This window comes from Callionymus lyra, chromosome 12 (genome assembly GCF_982586985.1).
Source record: "Callionymus lyra chromosome 12, fCalLyr1.hap1.1, whole genome shotgun sequence".
Taxonomy (NCBI): Eukaryota; Metazoa; Chordata; class Actinopteri; order Syngnathiformes; family Callionymidae; genus Callionymus; species Callionymus lyra.
The window spans coordinates 13,137,917-13,158,955 of NC_141829.1; the positions used below are offsets into that span (position 1 = coordinate 13,137,917).

Here is a 21,039-nt window from a genome sequence, read left to right on the forward strand (position 1 = left end):
TTTTGAAAGTATGAAAATATAACGAACTTTTAAGAAGACAAATACTTCTTTTTTTTTTAAGTAAGGTAGATTTTTAACTTTTCTAAATTACTAATGTATATATTTTAAATAATAAAAAAATTGAAATAGAATGCATTTTTTAACCCAAAAAAATACTTTTGAGGAAGAATATCAATTTAAGATTATATTAGTGCATTAAATAATATATTTTTTTTAGATTAAAAACACTTAATGAGACAATTTATTTATGAAAATGTAAATTCTATGGAAAATAACAATATTTCAAATACCTTTCATAGTTTTTAGAGTATTAAAATGTATTAGGTCAGAAAATGATCCATTTCTAACAAAACTTATTTTTAGGAATAATATACTTTTTAGATAATAAACAATAATAAAATAAAATGTATATTAAAAAATAAACATTGTTCAAAAAGATTTGATCAAATTTGAACTTTTATTCAGGAGATAAATTATTAGAATAAAATAAATACAAATCTTCAACAATTCAACTAAATATATTTTAAAAGGAAATTATTTTATACATAATATATAAATACTGTATATTTTTAATTCTTATTATTTTTTGTTAATGTATAGATTATTATTTTTTCTATGATTAAATAAAAAACATCTGAGGGAGAATTGAAAAAAAGAAATACAGACAAATAAACATTTTATTTGGAACCAATATTTATCTTTAGATCATTAGAACAAAATTAACTTTTCCGGAGACACATAACTTCTTTAATTATCAAAATTAAGCATCTAATATGCCTTTAATAATTTTATATACATCATTTTATTAGGTTATATGAATTTAATTATTTTTACAAAATTTTTTGTTTTTTATTTAAGTCTAAAAAATAATCTAAATTTATTTAGTATTGAATTTTAATTATTTTCAAAACTATTTTAGCTTTTGAAATATTAAAGCAATGACTTGTTTGAAACAGCAGGTGGCAGCAGTGCTGCAGAAATCACAGAAAAAAAAAGGCAGAGTTCGTGCGGCAGTGACAAAACCTTCAAACGATCCCTGGATCCAGATGATGACAGAAAGCCAACAAGGTAATAAAACAACAAGAAATAAAATATATCAAGTATTGTTTTCATTAAAAAAAAGCATCTTGTGATGGATAATCAAAAATGAAAAGAGGCACACATTTGATCACGTAAAAAAAAACTTAAAACAACAAGGCGATGAAGTGATGTGAAACAAAAACCACACGTCTCACTTTATCATTTATCATTCCCTTTATGGATTCCCCTCCCGCCGCTCCTGCTGACTCGGCAGCTTTGAGACGGGAACACGAGGCCTTTAAAAGGACTTAAAAAAGGTCACCAGGCTGTGGATCCATCACTTGTGTGTTCTCAGCTTTAATTGGCTTGACATTGCAGGAACAAAAGAGTTAGCATCGCTAAACAGAGTCTGTGTTTGACGACGACGTGATTTTTTGTGTCGACTCTGCAATAAAATCAGCTTTATTTGATTCACGCTCATCAGATGTAGTTCGTCACGGTCGGCCAACAAACAGCAGTTTTGGGTGAAAATTTGCATCTGTACTTGATCATTGATGTGATAATACTCACTGCAATCCACAGTCATACTACTGTATTTTTCGGAAAATAGGGCACACTGTACTATAAAGTTCATTTGATTCTACTGCGTGTCTGATAGCCTTGAGTATAAAATCCGCTTCGTAAGTACGTCTCTTAACTTTCTAAGGTGTTTTTTTGTGTCCTTAAACACACAACAATATTAAAGTGCAGTACCTATTTCACTGAGTACGCCGCAAGACTCAATGTTTCGCCTTGCTGGGTACTTTGCTTAATCCAAGAGACTCCCCAATATTACTCTGTGAGACTTTGTAGTATTATTCCATGATGCTCTGTAGTACTACTTTGTGATACCCCGTAGTCAATCAATACTTTGGGTTACACTTTTTGGCTTCATAGTATTACTCCAAGAGGCTCTGTAGTACTACGTGAGGCTTCGTAGTATTACTCCAAGAGGCTCTGTAGTACTCCGTCAGGCTTCGTAGTATTACTCCAAGAGGCTCTGTAGTACTACGTGAGGCTTCGTAGTATTGCTCCGCTAGACTCCTCAGGATTACTCTGGCACAATTCATAGTATAGTAGACTACGTAGTATTACTCTGTGATGCTTTGTAGTATTACTCTGCAATACCATATAGTATTACCCAGCAGGACTTTGCTGTAATATTCCTCAAGAGTAGTAATAGTATTACTCCGCAAGACTCCTCAGGATTACTCTGCAACTATTCATAGTATTGCGCCGAAGGACTACCTAGTATTACTCTGTGATGCTTTTTTGTATTAATCCACAATACTACGTAGTATTGCTCCACAAGCCTTCGCAGTACTACTCCGCAAGACTTGTATTTCTACTATGCGAGTCTCTCTAGTATTACTCCGCAAGAGCAGTAGTAGTATTACTCCAAGAAACTCTGTAGTGGTACTCCAAGACTTCTCAGGATCACTCTGCAACTATTCATAGTGATGCGCCGCAAGACTACCTAGTATTACTCTGTGATGCTTTGTAGCATTAATCTGCAAGACTACCTTGTATTACTATGCGAGACTGTAGTATTACTTAGCGGCTTTATAGTATTCCAGGTGTAACACTGACCACAGATCCTTGCAGTAGTATTACTACATAGCCTTATATTGTGGTGGACTGCCACGGAGTAACACTAGCTAAATTTGTGGAGTAATACAACAGCGCATTAGTGGTTACACATAAATTGGTGTGAGGTCAGTAAGTAAAACAAGAATAAATACTATAAGTGTGCCTTATAGTCCGGAAAATGCAGTACTTAAGTGTCCATGAAGTAACCCTCAGTCACAAACTGAACACGACCAAAACAGAGCTGGCTTTGGAGGTTTGGGGGGAGTCTGAAGAAAGGGAATCAGACCTTTCTCCGACCATTTTCCCGATATCTCCCACATCCTAAACCACAGGCGACGCTAGCTCAGCAGTATCCCTGTTATCACGCATCATCCCAAAAACAATCACTCGGGTCACACGAGATACCGGACACGAAAAGACGAAAGAAACCTGAAAATAAATTTGCGCGAGCAACATCGACTCTTTGACAATCTTGAGACGGTTTCGGCGACGACGGAACGATCAGCGTCTCAACACGTCAGGTGCTTCCTGCTCGACATGTCGTTCCACACCCGGTGCATCTCCTCCGGGGAGACCTGGTGGACGGTGATGATGCGCCGGAAGCGGCACAGGCTGTAGGCCATCTTCCAGTGGTTGAAGGCGCTGTTCTGGTACGGGTGGATCCCCAGCTTCCTGAGGCAGAGGCCCACGTACACGTCCTCCAGGTGCAGGAGTCTCGTGTGCAGAGAGGTTTTGAAAATCATCTCCGCCACGTCCGAGGAGAAGACGTAGCCGGTGCCCGAGCAGAACGTCGGGTACTTGCTGTCGGGGTACATGTCTCTGGGCATGTACCACTTGCTGCGGATGTCCCTGATGGGACCCCCGTTGATCACGTAGCCCGTGAAGTACCGCCGCCTGGGCTTGGTGGTGGGCTTCAGCAGCTTGTAGATCAGGTTGTCCATGTTGACGAAGATGTCGCTGTCCGTCTTCAGCACGTACTGCGCCCTGGTGCAGTGGGTCGCCACCCAGCGCATCCCCATCAGGGTCTTGAGGGTGAGGTTGTTGTACGAGTCCACGAAGTCCTCCACGATGATGTCGTGGAAGATCTGGCTCTCCTGCTCCACCATCTGGTTGAGGATGGGGTCCGTGTTCATCCCCAGCAGGAAGACGGTGACGATGTGGATGTCGGTGTAGACGTTCTCGTCGCCCCACGTCTCCCGGATGGCCTGCCGGGCGTCGAACTCCTTGTGCGTGGTGCTGATGAGGATGACCAGGAAGGGGGCAACGCTCTCGCATTTCTTTGGCTCGTTGATGACGAATTCAAACGCGTGCGGGTTGAGGGGCCGGGTGCGGATGTTGTTGAAGGTGACGTTCTTGGGGGCCTTGGCGACCTTGCGTACGGGCACCGACAGGCTGCCCACGTAGCTGGACGTGGGCCGGGTGATGCTCAGGTACCAGAGGGCGCTGGCCCAGCACACCACCGTCAGCAGGTAGAAGCACGACACCTTGGAGGGCATGAGGATGCATCTGGGAGACGCCTCCCACTCGGGGCGCTTCACCTGGGGACGGTGCATCGGGCCGCCCGAGGGTCCGGTCTCATGGATCACGCGAGGAGGTCCTTCTTGGCGGCGGTCGATTGAAGTCTGGAAGAAGAACCATGAAAAGAACATTAAAGTAATAACGAGGGGTGTGTATTGGCAAGAATCTGGTGATACAATACAGTGATGATAAAATACATTCTGAAATTGTAGTAACAAGGATATATGTGTAGTATTTTCAAGTACTTGACTCTGGTGTTGTGATAGTGTAGTAACACGGATATATGTGTAGTATTATCCAGTACTTGACTCTGGTGTTGTGATAGTGTAGGAACAAGGATATATGTGTAGTATTGTCCAGTACTAGACTCTGGTGTTGTGATAGTGTAGGAACAAGGATATATGTGTAGTATTGTCCAGTACTTGACTCTGGTGTTGTGATAGTGTAGTAACAAGGATATATTTGTAGTATTGTCCAGTACTTGACTCTGGTGTTGTGATAGTGTAGGAACAAGGATATATGTGTAGGATTGTCAAGTACTTGACTCTGGTGTTGTGATAGTGTAGTAACAAGGATATATTTGTAGTATTGTCCAGTACTTGACTCTGGTGTTGTGATAGTGTAGGAACAAGGATATATGTGTAGTATTGTCCAGTACTTGACTCTGGTGTTGTGATAGTGTAGTAACAAGGATATATTTGTAGTATTGTCCAGTACTTGACTCTGGTGTTGTGATAGTGTAGTAACAAGGATATATTTGTAGTATTGTCCAGTACTTGACTCTGGTGTTGTGATAGTGTAGTAACAAGGATATATTTGTAGTATTGTCCAGTACTTGACTCTGGTGTTGTGATAGTGTAGGAACAAGGATATATGTGTAGTATTGTCCAGTACTTGACTCTGGTGTTGTGATAGTGTAGTAACAAGGATATATTTGTAGTATTGTCCAGTACTTGACTCTGGTGTTGTGATAGTGTAGTAACAAGGATATATTTGTAGTATTGTCCAGTACTTGACTCTGGTGTTGTGATAGTGTAGTAACAAGGATATATTTGTAGTATTGTCCAGTACTTGACTCTGGTGTTGTGATAGTGTAGTAACAAGGATATATTTGTAGTATTGTCCAGTACTTGACTCTGGTGTTGTGATAGTGTAGTAACAAGGATATATTTGTAGTATTGTCCAGTACTTGACTCTGGTGTTGTGATAGTGTAGTAACAAGGATATATTTGTAGTATTGTCCAGTACTTGACTCTGGGGTTGTGATACTGTAGTAACAAGGATATATTTGTAGTATTATCGACTACTTGACTCTAGTGTTGCAGAATTTACAGACCACATGACTCTTGACGAAGTCGTAACTGCTTTTATTTGTTTTGAAACCAAAATATGTCCAAACATCAGCTCTAAAATCTGCTGGAATCGATTGTATCCTCTCGTCCCCAGTCATCGTCAAGATCTCACAGGATTTCCTTGTAGATTTAGCTTCGGCGGACGTAATGACTGCTGCCATCTAGAGGCCAAAAGTTAAATCGTCTTCTACTTTAATGAAGATAAAAACTTTCCAAATATGAACGAATCATTTTTTCTTTTCACAAAAGACGTTTTCATAAAACTCGTGATCGTCTCGTTTAATTCTTCGTCCAGAAGGACGACGGCCGTCCTCCTGATCCGAGACCATCTGACTCTGCGCCAGCGAAATCCTTGCGAGCGTTCGCCGAGTCCCTCGCTGCCCCGAGCATGACTCATCAGTTTCTCACCGAGCTCCCGGAGACTCAGGACGTTTTTCTCTCGACTGCAACGGAGTCACAAGACGTTGATGCCGAGCGACTGTTTTTCGAGTCGTTACGTGAGGAGCAGAAAACAAAGATGACTAAATGTAGACAGAAAATTCTGGAACGATTCATATCAAACTACTGATCATTTGTGTTGCCACTGATTTTTTTAATTTTTTTAATGAGTTCTTTATTTACTTTTTAATTATTCAAGAGCTTCATTTATGACACATCTGCAGATATTAATATGATTTAATATATATACTGTATATGAATAAGTATTTCCATTTCCCCCCTAATTTTATTAATATATTAATACATTTTATTAATGTAATTTTATTTATTTATTTCTACTTCATGCTGATGCAGTAATTATTTAATCTTTAGAATAATTTGCAGATATTTATACGATTATTTTTGCTTTTTTTTTAACAATTATTTTGGTTTAACATTTTTTGTTGTTGAATTTTTTGTACTCTGTTCTTTGTTCATTATTTTATTTCTCGTTATAGACGTATTTATTTTAAATTCACTAAGGATGCATTTACATATATTTATGTTTATTATTTTTGTATTGTTTTTCTATGTATATTTTTTAATTTTGAATGTTTATGCTATTCTTATTTTGTTTATTATTTTACGGTTAACTTTGTATACTTTATTTTGTTTTTTTTATGTTTAATTTTAGCTGTTATTTATGTACTCTGAATAATAACTAAATAAAAGTAATACTTTTACAATACATTTTTCTTTGGTTAAAACATTTTACATTTTAATGGCTGTGGATTATTTTGCTTTTATTTTCTTTCATGATTTTAATTTAATTTATAAAACTATTATTTATTCATTCATTCATTCATTCATTCATTCATTCATTCATTCATTTTCTAGCACTTTATCCCTTACCGGGGTCGCGGCGAGACTGGAGCCTATCCCAGTATCATAGGGCCAGAGGCAGGGGACACCCTGGAAAGGACGCCAGTCTGTCGCAGGACACACAAAGACCGACAACCATTCACACACACACTCTTACTCTTACCTATGGACAATTTCCCAAAGTTCTCAATCAACCTCTGTATGTTTTTGGACTGAGGGAGGAAACCGGAGTAAACCCATGAAATTACTATCTGACTAAATTTGAGTTGATTTAATTAGATTTTCTGCTCTTACTCTGGGATAAAAAGTGAACAAAAAGGTTTTATTTTTTAATTTATTATAAATCTCATGAATTATTTCCACACCAGCTCAGATGTTGTTAAAACAGGAAGCTGAAGTTGTAAAGTTTAATGTGTTTAAAGTCAATATTTGCTGCTGGATGTGAATACAAATGTTAAAAATGAATCATACATATTTAATTTGCTCGAACAAAAACATCCGCGAAAACATTTTTTCCCTGTGACTCGTAAAAGAACCTTCAACCTCGGAGACGCACGAGAGGAAACAAACCTGCATGACGAATAAATACGACACATTTCATTTGAAATGTATGAACTCGTTCCAGTGAATATATAAAGAAAGTGTTTTCATCAAGTTCTGCACGAGAGGTTTTAGGTTCTTCAGGGAGACGAGTCGAAAAGGATCACTTTTTTCACACCCTAGACTATTTTATCACTTCCTGCTGGAAACAAAACCAAGATTTTTTTGGATTTAAATTAAGTACAAACGAAAAGATCTGATGCACAAATAATTGTAATGATCTCACTTTGATACTTTTATTAACACAATTGTTCTTTATTACGTGAACTAATGAACTAATTACCAATAATAATCTTTGAATTATATCCATCAATATTCGCTATATTGCTGTTCGTTTTTGGCTGAATGTGTTTAACTTATCGCTACCTTTGGTGGAATCGTAGATGTTGCTCAGTATCACTAGTTATTTGTCTTTTATTTGGGGTTTTAAGCACTTTCTGTGCTTTAAAAACTACTGGAGTCGACTGTATCCTCTCGTCCCCAGTCATCGGCAAGATCTCACAGGATTTCACTGTAGTTTTAGCTGCGGCGTAATTACTGCTGCCATCTAGAGGCCGAAGGTTTAATCGCAACCAAAAAGACATGTTTAAGTCTATTCTAACGTCTTTAATGAAGTTAAAATCTTCCCAAATACGAGCGAATCATATTTTCTTTTTCACAAAAGACGTTTTCATAAAACTCGTGATCGCCTTGTTTAATTCGTGGACCAGAAGTTACTAGTTCACTAGTTATTTGTCTTTTATTTGGGGTTTCAAGGACTTTCTGTGCAGCGTTTGAATTACACTAAAATGAAATAAACCAAAATAATGATCAGATAAGTGTTTTTATTTTGGCGTGCTCAGGATTAATAGAAAGAAAATGGAACAATTAAACAGCTGGACGTGAAAAAAAGAAAATATTTGAGGAGCATTTTCGCCGTCTTTGACCTTCATAAAGTGTGACCTTGAAGTGAGAACTATCATAAGTCGTCAAAAGATCCCGTGAGTGAAAAGGGCAGCTGAGCAGAAAAGTTGAAAAATGTCGAACGAGCACATATTTGAAGTGAGTGTCAAGTTAAGTGACCTGGATTTGAGAAAAGGCCACGAAGCTCTCGTCGCACTTTCACAGATTCATCATTTCCAGAGCGAGGTCTCGACATCATCGTCGTCCGACAGATGAATTATTGAGATCCTTCTGCTGCTCGTCCTGGAAATTATCTTTCTTTAAATGCATTATTGACGTGATTGACTGATCAGTTCTTGACGTTCCCGTCCTTTAAATGCAAGACTGACACGTTTAACATTCTTGTTGGTTTTTCTGAGAGTTTTAATTTGGGGCAAACTTCTGTATTTGTAATTATTTTGAATTTCTACTCTATTAAATTGACAATGTTTGTCTGTAAAATGCGACATGAAGGTTCAGGTTAAAATGAAGGTCATGTTCCACACAGACCAAAACGATCACAAATATTTATTTTTTTAAAACATGACAAAATCAAAATAAACATGTTTTTAAGACAATAACTATGAAGTTGCATAAACAACATGTCATAAGCACATTGTTAAGTCAATAAAACCAAATAAATAACTTTGAAAAAGTACCTTCCATCCATTTTAATGTCTTGATCTGAAAACCCAGGGGATTATTTTTCGTGAACTTGCTTCCGAGACATCGTGGTTTGGTTGATGAAGCGCGTAACCCCTGGAACAGGAAGTAGAACATTTGATTCATTATTTCAAAGTTGAATCGAATGAGACTAAACAAAAAAACCCACTTAAAAGGCCAATAAAGTTGAAAAACATCGCAAATATTACTATTACAATAATAACAATAAATATATGAATTAGTCCAAGGGATATGTTTCAAAGTGAAATGCATGCTGGGATGTTTAAAAACAAACAAACTGTGACCCTGCCTCATAGCAAAATCTGGAAAACATGTATACACTTTTCCTTTTTACTTCTTTTATTAAATTGAGTTTTAATTTAGTAAAGACATGATTCCATACATTACATTTATTTATTGAGCATTTCTTGCATTAAAAGTTTTTTTTAATTAAATCTTAAAATGTAATCCCTTGTATTAAGTCGATGAAGTCGTAACTGCTTTCATTGGTTTTTAAACCAAAATATGTCCAAACATCAGCTTTGAAAGCAGTGGGAGTCAACTGTATCCTCTCGTCCTCAGTCACCGCCAGGATCTCGCAGGATGTCATTGTTCCTTTTAGCTAGGGAGGACGTAACGACTGCTGCCATCTAGAGGCAAGACGTTTCATTGCAAAAACAACAACAAAAAAGGTGTCAATATTTTAATTTTAATTGTAAAAATAAATAAATTGAATTATTTATTTTAAACACACTTCATTAAAATAAAAACAATAAAATAACTATGGCAAAAATAAAATAGGATTTCAAAGGTAAAACTCACTAATTAATATTATTATTTTTTAAATTTTAAAAACAAAAAAAATGCTGTTGAATACTTTATCATGAAGAAATAAATGAAGTGTATCAACATTTTCTTTGACCCCTTTTCACTGATACACCTGTGATACACCTGTGATACACCTGAGAACACCTGAGAGGAGAATCCATGTATCTTGATTACGGTAAACAGTGAACTCTGAAGATACAAACATAGAACTAGACAAACACAAGTGGTCGCGATCGTTCGCTGCATGTGAAGCATCAGAATAAAACATTCATCCAGCAGCAGCCAAATCATTGTTATTTCATGAACCTCAGAAGCGTCAAAAGCATCTCTGACGACGACCAGAACACGATCCGTCACGACACGATAACAACCGGTTACATGTCGCGGCGTCTCTTTGAGACGAACGTAGGTTTCTGTGTTTGAACGCTGGAAAGACTTCTCTGGAGTCAGACGCAGCTTTTGTCTTTAATTAGACGCTTTCGTTGTCAGGAATCAAGAGACAAAAGAAAGAGAAAAGCTGCAATTTAACATCCTTTTGGCTTCTCGCCTCTTTTCTCCAGCTGAGCTCGAGCGGAAACACAAATATTGTCTTGCAACAAAAAAGACAAAAGTGAATTCGACAGATCAATACGATTATGATGGATGGATAGATGTATAGATCCTTCGGGAAATTCCAGTATACTGTAGTAACAAGGATATATTTGTAGTATTGTCGAGTATTTGACTCTGGTGTTGCAGAAATAACAGACCACATGACTCTTGACGAAGTCGTAACTGCTTTCGTTTGCCTTGAAAACAAAATATGTCCAAACATCAGCTTTAAAAGCTGCTGGAGTCGACTGTATCCTCTCGTCCTCAGTCATTGTTTGAATCACGCAGGATCTAACTGTCTTTTCAGCTGCAGAGGATGTAATGACTGCTGCCATCTAGCGGCCAGAAGTTTAATTGCAACTAAAAATGAACAAATGCCGTAAATATTTATATGCATGTTATTATTTTTTGAATGCATTATTTGACTTTATACACTTTTTATTGAAATACAAACCATAAAATAACTATGATAAAAATGGATAAAGCGCAGCTAGTTAACGTCGAAAAGGTTTCATGGAAAAAAACTCATAAATACATTAAAATGTAAATTTGATATTTAACTAATGTTTCCTTTTAAAGTTCAACATTTAATTGATTGTGTTTTAAATCCAGAAACAACAGTTAAGAAACACATTCTTCAAATTAATAAATAATAATAATAATAATAATAATAATAATAATAATAATAATAATAGTGAATTTATTTTTATTTAAAATGATTATAGACTGTAAATAAATATTTGTGAGGGAATTAAATCCTATTAAAGGTACTTGAATTAACCTGAACTAACTATTTCCCTTTTCTGAGTCTGCAGAAGAGAGAAAAGTGATCTTATCATCACACATTTTTTTTAAATTCAAGACCTTCAACAAGTGTCTATCTTACCCGCTCGATGAAATAAAAATAAGTAACGTCAAGCCGATGACGATAACGAAGTTCAATCAGCCAATTTACTGCAGGCAGCATCGCCATGGTGATGAAAACCGTCATTCTCTTTGACGTAAGAGATTCTATCTTTGTTGTCCATAAACTCATTAAACCTAAAATCACTTCCTGTTTCCCATCAGAGATCATGAAGACCATGTGAAGAAGACGACGACGACGATGTTATACATGTGGAGTTTTAACTCTTCTGCTCAACTTTCTGCCTTTGAATATATTGACTGAAGATAACTAATCAATAACCAATAAAACAATGATCAGTTGTGGTGTGATCAGTTATTGTATCCATATTCAACAGCACAAAGTGTGTAGAAAATATTCATTAACAATTAACGTGCAAATATTCACAGCATTTCTTTAATAATATGATGAAACTTCATTCAACATTTATTACGACCTCCTGAGCTAAAGGAACAATGAAACCCTGGCGATGACTGAGGACGAGAGGATACAATACAGAGGAACAATCAAAGCCGATTTGACAATGATGAAAGTTTATCAAAATATATATACTATTGAACCGGATCGTGAGATTATGTATTATCAAAATATTTAATTGATTAGAAAGAAGAGAAAATAAATACATAAAATAAATGACAACGATAAAATATGGATAACAAATGAGCACAAATATCAAACACAACTTTATGATGAAATTAAATATAAATATTTGAAAATAACGGAAAAAATTAAATAAATGGTTGAGAAAAGAAATTAAGTTCTTCTAAACAATTATGCATTATATCATTTGTAAAAAAGTACAAAACTTAATCACTAAAAATAAGACAAAAGTAAAAAGAAGTTAAACAACATAAGCACCAATAACGATAATTAAATCAGGAACTAGAATACAGTAAAAAAGAAAGTACTAAACTCAAACTGAAGGGTTAACAAATTAAAGGAGAATAAAACAAAATAAATAAAGTAAGATAGTTGGCAAAACCTTTTGACTTAAACCTTAAGCTACATATTTAACATTTTTATTTTGTGATACTTGCAAAATGAAGCTTAAGATGTTAGCATGCTAGCATTAGCGTACAAAAAAAAAAAAAAAAAGATCTCTTCTTGCATTTCAGCGTAAAGTTAAAAAAAACAAGTTGAATAATTTAACATGCTGCTGTATTTTTAACTTCAATAAACAAATGTGTCTCAGGCTTTTACCGTGTTCACCTAATCTTTGTGTGTTTGTTGTGTGTTTGTTGTGTGTTTGTTGTTGGACAAAACCTTCTGTTGATCTTCTTATAGTGTAAAATGAAATCACACGGTTTATCAAAAAGTACTCAAACTACACTCAAAGTACACATTTTATGAAACAAATTGTTTAATCCACACAGCTGGAGGCGACACGTTCAAGAAAGAACAACAAACGTCTCTGAACCGTCAAAATGTTTCGCTCGTGTGACTCTGAACCGTCGACTCAACAGTGAGTCGTCGAACTCACTCTCCTCTGAGAAATATACAGTGTTTGTTCTTCCTGGAACACAAATGTTTCGGTTTATAGTATAGTTGTTCAAATACAGAGAATGCTGGTTGGCCCGGGGGCTAAAACTATTTATATAATTATATATATGTATATGTTGGGTGAAAAATGACTTAAATAATAATTTAAAGCGACTCAAAAGCTACAAAATTAAACTATATTGAATTTAGATGAATATGTTTTTAAATGATTGGAACTACAATATCAAACTGTGACATATTTTTTAGGCGGGGGTCTTGTATGTAGACGTCACCTTCCTCAACAGAAGTATGATAATAATATGATATTCCAAACCAAGCAGGCAGAGCTGCCGCTGTCCATCAAGTGCTTTAGGAAAATTATTTAAAACCTTTCTTTGCACCAGAAAGAAGACAAGATATAATTTCTACCAACTAATCATTATCACAAACAAAGACACTGAGAAAAAAACCTGAAAAGACTATCTTGTTGGAGGCGGGGATCAAACCTGCACCCTTAGGTTCATTAGACCACCGTGCTATCAAGTTCATGTATCAATGTTTACCCTTATGTATTTCTACCATAGTGGTCGCTTTTTCCAGCGTCCAAAATCATACTTAAAGATGGAACTTCTCCGTCACTTTTCCCGCGATGTACGATTGGCTGAGTCACATAAACGTGACGTTAGCGACGGGCTAATCTCAAAGTGACCCCAACACACCCCAGATAGACCGGATATGACGACGCAAACCAAGATTATTAGCAGAACGTGAATCAATGCAAATATAGTTTATTAGTGTAAAGAATTCTACAAACACACAGACTCATCACTGTTGATGATTATTTTCTAACTAAAAAAGAATAAATAATAATAAATAAAATAAAATATAAAAAAGATTATTAAATTAAAAAAAACTGCCAAATCGGCGCCCTCTATGGGCCACTGATATCAAACTGATGAGACACAAATGATAGAATTGTATTATTCAATAAAAACGTTTCAATATAGAAATTATTGAATTCAATTGTTTTAAAAAGAGCAATAGAACATTTCAAAAGGTGGACAAATTATTGTAATTTTCTACATTTAAATTGTTAAATTCAACCATTAAAAATTCTGATACAATTAAATCATCATGATTTATCAGCCTTTTCTCCAAACGTGAAAGCTTAAAAGACACAAATCCCCGACATCATCAAGTAGCAGCATTAAAAACACCATCAGTCGGGGAGGGGGGGGGCGGCGGTGGAGGGTGTCGGGGGGGGCGAGGTGAGGGGGGTCGATGCCGCAGAGCGACACATTTATTCACAGCCAAAGCTCAGCCGTCGTCTGGGGGATTCTGAGAAATATTCATCCGGAGTCTGGCGGAGGATTCCTCGGCGTCGGGCGCTGCAGAGGTGTCACCTTCACGCACTGACCCGTGCATCCGGGCGAGGCGGTCAAGGTCACATGATCCCATCACACCCCAGACGTCCAGCCACGTCTTGACAGGTTAGAATATATATCCTGGCTCTCGAATGAAGGTGAGAAACGATCGTGGTTGTTGGGACGAATCTAAGAAGATATGTCTCGCCTGTAGTTGATACAAAAACTCTGCAGCGAGTCGCTCTAGTAGAAGAACTCACATTTCCCCCGATCCTTAAAACTCTTCACTGGCTGCGAGTTTCTTTCAGGATCAATTTTGCAATTCTGGTTCTTACTTTCAGAGCTATTCAGGGTCAGACCTTCCATCAGTGATCTGATCCAGACTTACACCCCAGCTCGGGTTCTTAGGTCTGTGGATCAGAATCTACCGATGGTTCTTGAACAAATAACCTTTACTTTACTTTAACATTTCAAACTGAAGCTGCCAACTTTGTACAGTTCAGCATCAAATGTCTTTACTCTGCGAGGAGACACAAAACTCTCCTGGAATAACTTCGTAACGGGGTTACTACAAATTTGCCAGGGATTATGTCTGGAACCTGCAGCTGCACTTCAAAGTGATGGTTCAATTCCAAGTTCTAAATACCTCAAAAAAACATCAGGTATTCAAATGTTTTTAAGTTTCTTTTTGGATGAAGATGAAGATGAACAACCGACCATCAGTCGCTCACATTAAAATGAACAAACATGTTTGTCTTTAACTCTAAATAGAGACAGAATTACTCTGAAAATAATCGACACAAGGGTTAGTAGAACATTTTGGGTAAACTATCACTTTAAGCAAGTCTTACAGTTCTGAAAAGTAAATATATGAACAGATTCTAAATAAAATAATCCAAAATTAAAAAGGATTTATTTTGGTGTGTGAGGTTAAAGGATAAAAGACAGGTTTGCAAATCCAAGGTTCACAAAAGAGTTGTAAAAGTAGTTAGCATGAAGCTAATCAACACATATGGCAAAAAAAACGAACAAACACTAAATCTAAGAAAAGTCGCTTTAATTTGTTTGAAGTAACAAAATAGTCAGTAAATTAGTCACAACACACACAGACACTCAAAAGGTGTTTTTATCATGGTTCTTTTATGGTTTATCTTTCAATAAAGGATGTATAAAATAAAATAAAATGCTTTCTTATATTCAAAGTTAAAAACCAAATACTACTACTACCGCTAGTTGTCACAGCTAAAGAAACTATGGAAATTGAGGCCATGACTGAGGACGAGAGGATACAGTCGACACCAGCAGCTTTTAAAAGCTGATGTTTGGACATATTTTAGTTTCAAAAGAAAACAATATTCAACAGCACTGTATTTATTTTGGTTTGATTCAAAAATTAAAATAATTTTATGGTTTATATTTCAGTAAAGTGTGTTAAAAATTAAATAATTATATATTTTTTAATTACAACTATCATTCAAATATTCAATGTTTTAGGTCATTTTTGTGTTGCAATTAAACTTCCGGCTGCTAGATGGCGAGTAGTCACACAAAGAAATCCTGCGAGATACTGGCAATGACTGAGGACGAGAGGATACAGTGAACCCCAGCAGGCTACAAAACAACTGAAAGCAGTTCCGACTTTGTCGAGAGTCATGTGGTCTGTAAATTCTACAACAACAGAGTCAAGTAATCGACAATACTACAACTATATACTAATACAGTATCACAATACATCGTATTGTTGTCCCTGTATTGTGATGTGTCAGACTCTTACTAAAACTCACCTCTAGGGACAAAAGTCAGATTGTTTCCTGTGCATACTTCTATGAGATGATAAAATAATAATAGTTTAAAGTTTTTCAGATAAACTCAGGACTCTGAGTACGCAATAATCTAATGAGCAAAACAGCCGAGCTATGCTGATGTACAATCGGAGGATATGGAAAGTTGAAACGTGACTCCAGAGAATCCAGATCCTCGTTGAGGTAGAAAACCTGTTTATTTCAACACCTCTGTTACCAAAGGGACCATCATTATGTGCCGTGAAGATTTCCTAATACCCACCAGTGTTTCCTGTCGGAACAAACTCCAATTAGCAGCAACTTCCTCGTCTCAACTGATCTGAAGTTGAATTCATGGAGGTTTGACCTCTTGGCTTTAACTGGACAACCAGGCCTCGTATGGACTGTACTATGGAAGTATATACGCATATTTAACTGTTGAAATTAAAATTATTGACTTTCGTTACATTTTGGAATTTAATTTATTTCTTTTCAATTCAATAATTCCTATAATTAAAAGTTAAATTTGATTTATTTTTTGCTAATTAAATACATTTAAATGTCTTCCTTGATTCTCTGAGACTCCTGTGTTGTTCTCGTTGTTGACCTTTAAAGTATATATTTTATTGAGTATTGTTTTGATTGTTTAAGTACTTTGTGACCCTGGTCTGGAAAACCACTTTAAAAATATTACCTACTTACTTACTTACTTACTTAAATATATGAAATATTTAAAAAATGAACACATTTTTGTCGCTCATACAGTTTGATATTCAAATTCCAAAAACTCAAAATTAATAAATGTTTTATTTTGCAGCCTTTTTAAAACCATTATAAGAATGTTGGTAAGTAAGTAAGTAATATTTGTACTTGATCAAACTTTTAGTCAATCAAGAGATGGTTTTGTATGGTGGCACAATTATACAAACATTTTTATTTAAATGGGTACGAATTAATGAATACTGAATTTAGAAAAATAAAAAATGAATACTTGAAATAAGTGTATCAAACTCTATACGTACAAAATAAAAATATTCAAAATTTTGAATTTGAATTTCAAGGTTCATATATATACTGTATATATATAGATATGTGAATATATCTATATATATATATCTATATTTAAGGTAAGGTAAGGTATTTATATATCTATATCTATATCTATATCTATATAAACATTATTATTCAATTATTGATTAAACCACAACATTAAAAAATATAATACTGTATATCTTTATATATAATCAATATTAAATACTACCATCTTGATATTCTTTCTCAAAGTACACACAAGCAGGAAGACGGAGAGAAGCCGTTACACACCCAGCACTTTGTGTTCTTCTTTGACTTGGGGGTAACGAAATGCAATTTTGTCAAAGAATTTCTGACACGTTGCCTTCAGGGAACAATTTGTTTTTTCCAAATCAACAAGTTGAAGCCTTCAGACGTGTGCGGAGGAAATAAATCGTCTCCAGTTCGGCGGCGAGTGTGTGTGTGTGTGTGTGTGTATGAAGTCGCTCGGCTCGAGAGGAACTGTCAGTGAAAGGATCTCAGTGTACGTCGGGAGGATTGCAACTACACACCATCACGGAGGAGACGCTGACAGGTACACAACTTCTGGACTGAAGTAGAAGACAGTCTCCCGACACTATTTATTCACCATCTCAGCGTCACAACGTCTTTTTAATCGTCTCTGAATGAATCGTGACGGCGTAGAAATAATCCAGCAAAGGTCACTTGTTGTGCGTTTGCTGTCAGATGGAATATATCAGGGAGACAAGTGTCAATCAAATATTAATACAGCTTAAGAATACCTTAGAGCAGTAAATTAAAACTAGCAGAATTATATTGGGGAGTATTTGAAGGTCACGTCTCAGGATTCCATACACACACTCACCACAAGGAGGCGCTGGTGATACCAATGGACAGGACATGAGTCTGAATATCATTTTTGGTCAATGTATGAAAGCAACAAAGCATTTAAAATATTTTTTTTTACCCCTTAACTTGTGTTATCTCAGGGTCAAGTTGACCCGAAAGGCCCGGGAACAACTTGACCCAGAGGCAAAAAAGGGATACCACAAACACATTTGTATTCGGGTCTTTTTTAAAAAGAGTTAATTGTTAAAAATTGTTGAAACTATAGTTTTGAAATTTAGAAAAAAAAAGATAAAACACAAGTCAAGCTACGTGAACGGGCAAGATGGCCGTGCCAAGGATCCAGATGGTATTCTGGAACACCACCATCATCATCTATCCTTATTCTTGCTATTTAATTGTTTAACTTGCCTAAATAAATAAGAATAATTTCATAAAAGTATTTATTCTTACGAGTCCAAGCCTTTCAAGCAAATGTTATTATGATTATCTCTCTGTCTAGCGTCATAAAAGATATACATACAATAACCTTATGTATTTAGAAGTATAATTCTTGACCACAATAATCTCCTTTGATGATGAATGGCGGCAATTTTATACCAATATTTTTTTTATTGAATTTAAAAGTTTAAAAGTTGAATTTAGTAAATATATTTTTGAATTATTACATTGAGAATATCAAACTACATGTGTAAAAAAAAGACAACATATTAATATACAAATTATTTAATTAAATTATTCACTAAATATGTGTCTGTATCCTCTCATCCTCAGTCATTGCTAGGATCTTGCGGGATTTCATTGTGTGACTCCTCGCCAAAAAACTTCAATATAGAAATGAATGAATTCAATTATTAAACATTAATTATTAAAAAATAATTTGATCATTTCAATGTTTTAAATTACGCTATTCAATATTTCTGATGGCACTGATATACTTCCATACTTCATGAGATTTTTTTATTTATTTTATTTGAGCCACCCATCTTGTTGGTCAAATAAAACTAATAAAAAGGGTAACAGATTTTTTTCCCCAGAACCTTGACACCCATGCAATGAATCCTTCCTGGAAATACATTGGATTATGAAAATGTGTTGCATTACAACAGTGTTCATACAAAGTGTTGCTTTAAATCCAAACTCTTCCACGTTTTCCTGTATCGAGTAAACGTTCCGTGGAAAACATGTCTTTCCGATGTGTTCCACACACAGAAAGATGGCTGATGTGTGACCTGTTTAACAAGGGGTCGCTCCGCTGACTAAGCAAAGATCTCGTCCACTTTAACAAGGATTATGGCTTCAGACTCGCCCGGAATAATTACACCTGCAGGAACGAGACGAGCAGTCGCTGCTAAGCCGGAGCGCAGGTCCAGTTACAGGAGGGAGGAGGAGAATGTTCCTGATGGACTCATAAAGTACGGGAAGGATTCTTAAGAATAATGTTGTGAATTATTATCTGAACATCCAGGTAGAAAAGCTGTCAGTGAAACATCCAAATAGCAGAAGGAGAGTTTATTGTCAAGAATCTACCACGATACAATATATCGTGATACTGTAGTAACAAGGATGTATTTGTAGTATTGTTGAGTACTTGACTCTGGTGTTGCGGAATTTACAGACCACATGACTCTTGATGAAGTTGTAACTGCTTTCATTTAATTTGAAACCAAAATATGTCCAAACATCAGCTTTAAAAGCAGCTCGAGTCGCCTGTATCCTCTCGTCCTCAGTAATTGCTAGGATCTCGATGGATTTCATTGTTTCTTGAGCTTATGCACATAATGACTTCTCGCCATCTAGCGGCCGGAAAGTTTAATTGCAACTGAAAAATGAACAAACACAGTGAATATTTTAATGATAATCATAAATAAAAAATATATATAATTATTTAATTTTTAACACATTTTACTGAACTATAAACCATACATGTTTTTATTTCTTTAAATAAAACCAAAATAAAAGTGTAAATAAATAAATATTAAAAAAATATGTTGAATATTGATCATAAAAAAACATTTAAGTGTATCAGTATTTTCTCACACTTGTTCCTGATAGATTTATAAAGAAATGTAAGTATTAAAAGAGATTTATTATAATAATATAGATCCATATTCCTTATTTCTGAACATTCAGGTATGAAAGTGACAGCGAAACATCCAAATACTACATTAGCACCAAACTATTTATAAAAAAATGGTCATTTTCACTTGTTATATTAGAAAATACTCACAATTATTTCTTTAACTTAATGCTTCAAAAAAAAGTTTTTCTTGCTCTGGACTGAGATCCACCAGGGAAGACTCCAAAGCTCACCTGCATGCAAGTGCTATAATATAGTATAAATATTACAAAAATATCATTTATTTTGGATGTACAAGCTCAGATAGAAGGAGGTTTATTCACTTTGCTCAGCAGCTCCGCCTAACGTCCATGACTGTGTCACACTGAAGCCAGTTTATCCAAGCAGAACATTTCTGTTTGAATAAACCCAGACAAGCCTTAAGAATTAAAACAAATTAAAATAAAACATATTATTATCAACAGACGTTCTTCAACAAAAACACGAGCGAAAACACTGCAGAATAAGTCAATCAAACCCGCGTTAATGGACAAGTCCTGGCATGTGTTCCCGGGTCGAGTGAATAAAGAAGTATTCCTGAGGTTCTCACCAGTTCCAGGAGCTCCATCCCGACCAGACGAGTGGTGCTGATGAGACGCTCCTCGCTGCTCCTCCATCCTGCTCCTCCACTGAGGACAACATGATGCTAGTGAATCCTGCTGGAGAAGCGCCCGCCCTCGTCGTTCCGCGGCGCGCCAATCACAGCGCGGCACGGCCGGCGCTCCGCCAATCACGTCAGAGTGTCGGGCGCAAGCACGTTAGATCGACGCGTGTTAGGGTCAACCTAACCTTCCGTCCCTCGTCTTCTACTCCAGACACGTCTGATAATAAAATAAATTATTATTATAGTTTATCTTCAACGAATACGATTTATCATTCTTAAATTAATTACTTATTAATTTAAAAAAATATATTAAAAAAGTAAATTGAATAAACACGTAAAAAAGATGTTTGTTATTAAAAATAATTCGTTAAGTTTTATGTCTCTAAACTAACAATGAGGCGAACAAGTGCTTTAAATGTACATTATTTTCATTTAATTTTAATTAATGCAAGCCCTCATTTTACAATCAACACCCATAAATGTATCATG

The 21,039-nt window shown here is 35.8% G+C and overlaps 1 protein-coding gene across 1 annotated transcript; it reads right to left on the reverse strand.

The window, feature by feature from the left end:
* Positions 1 to 1,381: 1,381 nt before the first annotated feature.
* Positions 1,382 to 20,552, reverse strand: b3galt1b (beta-1,3-galactosyltransferase 1b). The gene is made up of 3 exons (XM_087803895.1): positions 20,497 to 20,552; positions 8,999 to 9,098; positions 1,382 to 4,271 (listed from the first exon to the last, which is right to left on the reverse strand). The coding sequence occupies exon 3, from the start codon at positions 4,200 to 4,202 to the stop codon at positions 3,159 to 3,161; it is 1,044 nt and encodes a 347-aa protein (XP_087660021.1). The 5' UTR covers positions 4,203 to 4,271; positions 8,999 to 9,098; positions 20,497 to 20,552; the 3' UTR covers positions 1,382 to 3,158.
* Between the last annotated feature and the right edge of the window lie 487 nt (positions 20,553 to 21,039).